This window comes from Hakea prostrata, chromosome 5 (assembly GCF_041222555.1).
Source record: "Hakea prostrata isolate BN-2017 chromosome 5, UWA_Hpros_2, whole genome shotgun sequence".
Lineage (NCBI taxonomy): Eukaryota > Viridiplantae > Streptophyta > Magnoliopsida > Proteales > Proteaceae > Hakea > Hakea prostrata.
In genome coordinates, this window is record NC_142604.1 from 3602050 (window position 1) to 3607004 (window position 4955).

The window sequence follows — 4955 nt, forward strand, 5'->3', positions numbered from 1 at the left end:
GGCAATAGGCGTCTCCTCATGTTGTACAGAGAAATATATACGAGCATAAAAAGGGTATTTGGGTCCGATGAGAAAACATACAATGACAGAATTGGGGTTTTCTTTTTATACAGTATAGTATGATAAAGGGTATTTTGGACATAAAGGACATTTTAAGCGATTTGGTCTTACAAGGTATTTTGGCGTTTTTAGTCATAAAGGGCAATTTGGTCATTAGGGTTTAGGGATTTTAGGGTCAAATACCTTAATTGTCTCTTGTGATGATAAACATACATGCTTAATTCTGATTTGGGAGTCAAAATCTAGTCCATGCTATCTTCTGTGATACTCCTTATTGATACTATTGCATTAATTGATAAAAAAAAATTTTGAAATTTTGTCTTTAGATTCTGGATTTTGATTAGGACCATTCACCCAATAAACAGCACATTGAAGTGGATATCTCACCCATTCAATTAATCAAACTCACCGACTACTCTCTCAATTTTGTCTTTATAGAACCGGAGCAGCAGCAGCAAATACCACTTGACATCGAGCCATGATAATGGCACTTGAAGCCAAGAGAAAACTTGGTTTCATCAATGTCTTCTGGATTTTGCGAATTCGACAATAGGTAAGTGATATTTACTCATTATTTATTATTATTATTATTTTATTATAAACTTCATCTGATTAGCTCTAAATAAAGCTAAATTTACATTCATACCCACGCATCTTTTATACTAACCGTTAGATCTGATTTTATAAATATGGTGAAATCTGGACTGTCAGCGGGGTTTTAGGGTTTCACATCCTCAGCATCACATGCATTTATAGGGTTAGGGTTTTAGTTGAATAATTGTCGCGACGGCACAACTGGTGTTGTTATCGCTGTTGCTCACTACCATGGCCGTCGATGTGCTCACTGCCATGGCCGTGCCTGTGGAGCTCACCGATCGCGATTCGCTTGTCACAACTCTTCTGCCATGGCCGTGCCTGTGGAGCTCACGCTGTTCTCTCCGTCGTGGACCCTGCGAAACCCGATCTCCGTGACGTCCAGATCGTGAAGAAGCTCGGCGGTACTGTTGATGACACAGAGGTTGTTAAAGGTTGTTGGCCTAACTCGTATCGAGAATGCTAAGCTTGGTGTATGAGTGCTCCTCTATCTTCAGATCCGAGGAACAAGTACAACGTGAGGTCGATTCAAAACCCATTCTGAGGAATAGAACGTTGCCGTTATCGTCTCGGGTAGCATTCTTCACCTCTCCGTCGAGTGTTCGTCCTCTATCTTCAGATCTGAGGAACAAGTACAAAGTGAGGTCGATTTCTGTGAGGAAGGACGACGAAGTGCAGGTGGTGAGAGGAACTTATAGGGGCAGAGAAGGTAAGGTAGTTCAGGTTTACCGTCGCAAATGGGTCATCCATGTAGAGCGCATCACCCGTGAGAAGGTTAATGGATCCACCGATCAAGGAGAGGTTTGCGATCGTTGTGTAGGTTGAGCTTTGTGCAACATGGGTTTAAATCTCTCCTTGTCTAGCTTGAGCTTTGTGATGGTGACTTTCGAGGGGTTGATGCCAACATGGGTTTTATGGTTTACGGGCAGGAAGGGAGAAAATGGGAGAGAACACAGTGACGTTTTATCACAATGCAAGCAGAAAGTTTGCTTCAGAAAATTGAAGGTACCTACCATTTTCTATACCTCCGTTTCCTTGAGTTTGCCAACAAATTTTGGGGAATCTAAGAGCATTCTATGGTCTTTTTTATTCGAGTTGATTTCTTTGAAGTGTTCAATAATTAGTTTGTGTATTTAGCTGTGCCTCCCTGTATTTGTGTTTGTTTCTGGAGTCCTGAATCTTCTATTTAATTGTATCTATGATTGAGATTCCGTTAGTGTGCTCTTCTGTTGGTGTTACTAGGTTCAGTTCTTAGCCTCAGATCCACCAATTCAATCGATCTGAAACTTTCAGCAAAGATTCCTTCCCATGAGACTTAGAACTCGACTTTCTTTTCAGGCCTTTCAATTAGCTCAATTCTGATCAAATGCTTTTCTCTTAAATCTGGGCTTTATTTCTGTTCTGGTACGTTTTGGCTTCTTTAACCAGTATTACATTAGCAGCCTTGGAGAAATGACTAAAGATGAAGACTTTAAGCTTCTCAAGATCCAGGTTTCTCTCTCTCTTCTGCCTGACTTTTGAAGCTCTCTGTTTTTTTAAGACCACAAAGGTGGGCGGTGGTTTTATCCTGACTGAAAATTTGCTTCTTGTTTGTGTTTGGGTATTTTTCAAGGTGAACATAGATTGTGATGGATGCAAGCAGAAAGTGAAGAAACTGCTTCAGAAAATTGAAGGTCCAAGCGTGTGAAGGAGTCTGAAGTGACCGAGGCAACTGGAGATGGAAATGAAACGATTGCTTTCGACCCAACTGATTTGCATGGCAGCTCTTCGATGCCAACGTTTGAACAGCCTGAGAGAATCCTCACCAGTTGCACTACCCTAATCTCTCACTACTTCATTCTGGCCAGCAAGCTTATCAGATCAATCAACACAAACCCAGTTACCTAATCAGGATTCGCCTCATGTCCAAAACTCGTTGTTGGATACTCCCCCCTCACTTCTTAATTCCACCCAGGAATCAGAGTTACTTTCTTGATGATACGGTGAAGATGGGTCTCTTGACTCCACCTGCTATGGAGAACAATGGGAGTTCTGGTAGCAACTGCAATGGGAGTTCTGGCAGCAACTGCAATGAAGGCTATCTTGATAATGAGTTTTTGGTGGATGCGAACACTTACTCTACTGCGTTGAAGGTGGTCTTGGGTGTTGGTTTTTGGGGTTTCCGGCGGCCGGATTTGGTTTTTGGGGTTTCCGGCGGCCGGATTTGGTTTTTGGGGTTTCCGGCTGCCGGCGGTGTTGGGGTTCCGGCGGCGAGGTAGGGGTGCCGCCGGAGGGTATGGGGTGCCGGCGGCGGGGTTGGGGTGCAGTCGGGTATGGGGTGCCGGCGGCGGGGTTGGGGTGCAGTCGGGTATGGGGTGCCGGCGGCGGGTTTGGGGTGGCATTAGGGTATGAGGTGGCGTTTAGGGTATGAGGTGGCGTTAGGGTATGAGGTGGTGTTTAGGGTATGAGGTGGTGTTAGGGTATGAGGTGGCGTTTAGGGTATGATGTGGCGTTAGGGTATGAGGTGGCGTATAGTCTCATAGTTTCATATGTATTATGTAATTGACTTACTATAAATACAATTATATGGTTTGAATATGAGATCATGGACTTCACTCAAGTTAACAGTTCATCATTTGAGGTAAAGACTTTTGGTAAATTTTCTGAGTACGTGGGTGAACAGTGGTGTTAAAATTGAAATTCCATTCTAAAACTTAAGAGGTTCTCTTTTATTTATTTATTTTTTTGGTAGGAAAACTTAAGAGGTTCTCATATGTATTATGTAATTGACTTACTATAAATACAATTATATGGTTTGAATATGAGATCATGGACTTCACTCAAGTTAACATTTCATCATTTGAGGTAAAGACTTTTGGTAAATCAGAAGTGACTAGTGTTAGAAAACAATGGAGGTAAGGCATGATTTCTTATTTACAGTTACATTACATAAAAAATGAGCTCTAAACCTATATTTATTTCTTTAACCAAATATAAATTATGTAAATATGTTTGAGTTCATAGCCTAGGATGCATGTTGTTTACCGGTAATAGTATTCAATGTATTCAAAAAGAATAAGAAATCTTCAATAGATTGGCATTTGTATTCATGCATGCATGCTGAAGCATGAGTTGCTGCAGCAACACAAGGATTTAAATTACAATATCAGCAGTTGGATAGGGCACTAGTGGGTACTCATAGGGATGTTTCAATCCGAAGAAACACGATCGAGATAACAGCTAGAACACGGACTAGTGGCAGCAACACAAGTTCGCAATACCCATCTGATTTCAATTCTTCAAAACTGGGGGGCAAGTTGTATATAATAGGCCAATGAAAAATGGACAAAAAACCTCTAGTACACATAACAGTATATGAGATGACAGCCTACAAAATTGGAAACCCAGAAAAGCAACCTGGAGGAACCTGTTGGCATCACAGTAATACCATGCTTTTCCAAGAATTGGCACAGCCTCTCTAGTGATATTTTTGAGCCCTCTGAAAAATAAAAAAATCTGACAAAAAAAGGAAAAAGAAAATGTCAAATCCCCATTATTATTGGACCAAGAGCGGCAGACACAAGAATTTACAGCATACTTTGGTAGAAGTCTAATAAATACGGTACAGCAAAATGCCAAGATTAAGATGAGAATTATAAGCTCTCTAAATATGAAAAACTAAAAATTGCATTAACTCAAAGAGGAAGCCCAACACAGATTGAGATCTATAACAAGAATAAATTTTGAATTTAAAAATTACAACCCACAGTGCAGTCTAAATAACTTACAGCCAAGTCAGCGAAGTTGCAGTTGCAATTGTTTCAAAACTCATAATGGCAAAAGACAAATCGACAACATCAATACAGTCTCAAACAATACATTTGTTTGCGAAAGGGAGGACTCACAATATTGGTCTCTACCGAATCTATATCCACTTTTATTGGTCTTTACTGAATCTATATCCACTTTTATCCGTTTGATTTGATTCAGTCCTTGTGCAGAAAATCAAAGCCAACAAATCTACCAAACCACATAATTCACCATTAAAAACATAAAGTCATCTTAATACACAGAATAGTTGTACGCAATAGTTGAAGACAAAACAAAGCATCCATTGGAGTTATGTTTAGCATATTACTTAGAATAAGATGTATACTGACTCACACGCACACAGAGACATCCCCACACTAATTATAGCCTAATTATAGATGATACGAGTGAAAACAGAGGTTTGGAGCAACTGTTCAGGAGTGCATACTGGAGTGGCAGCCAAAACATTTCTTCTGCCCCCTTTTCTTTGACATTTTCTATGTCATGCTCTT

At 40.5% G+C, this 4955-nt stretch overlaps 1 protein-coding gene across 3 annotated transcripts; it reads left to right on the plus strand.

The window, feature by feature from the left end:
• The first annotated feature begins 1067 nt into the window (after window positions 1-1067).
• On the plus strand, window positions 1068-2912 carry LOC149014445 (uncharacterized). 3 transcript variants are annotated; one of them, XM_089155070.1, is made up of 4 exons: window positions 1068-1592; window positions 1623-1659; window positions 2083-2145; window positions 2267-2912. In XM_089155070.1, the coding sequence occupies exons 1-4, from the start codon at window positions 1492-1494 to the stop codon at window positions 2339-2341; spliced, it is 276 nt and encodes a 91-aa protein (XP_089011196.1). In that variant the 5' UTR covers window positions 1068-1491; the 3' UTR covers window positions 2342-2912. The 3 variants fall into 3 exon arrangements, 2 of the variants coding, with proteins under 2 accessions (XP_089011196.1, XP_089011195.1); XR_016173404.1 differs by having other exon boundaries at window positions 1068-1659; window positions 2097-2145; XM_089155069.1 differs by having other exon boundaries at window positions 1068-1659.
• Window positions 2913-4955: the final 2043 nt, after the last annotated feature.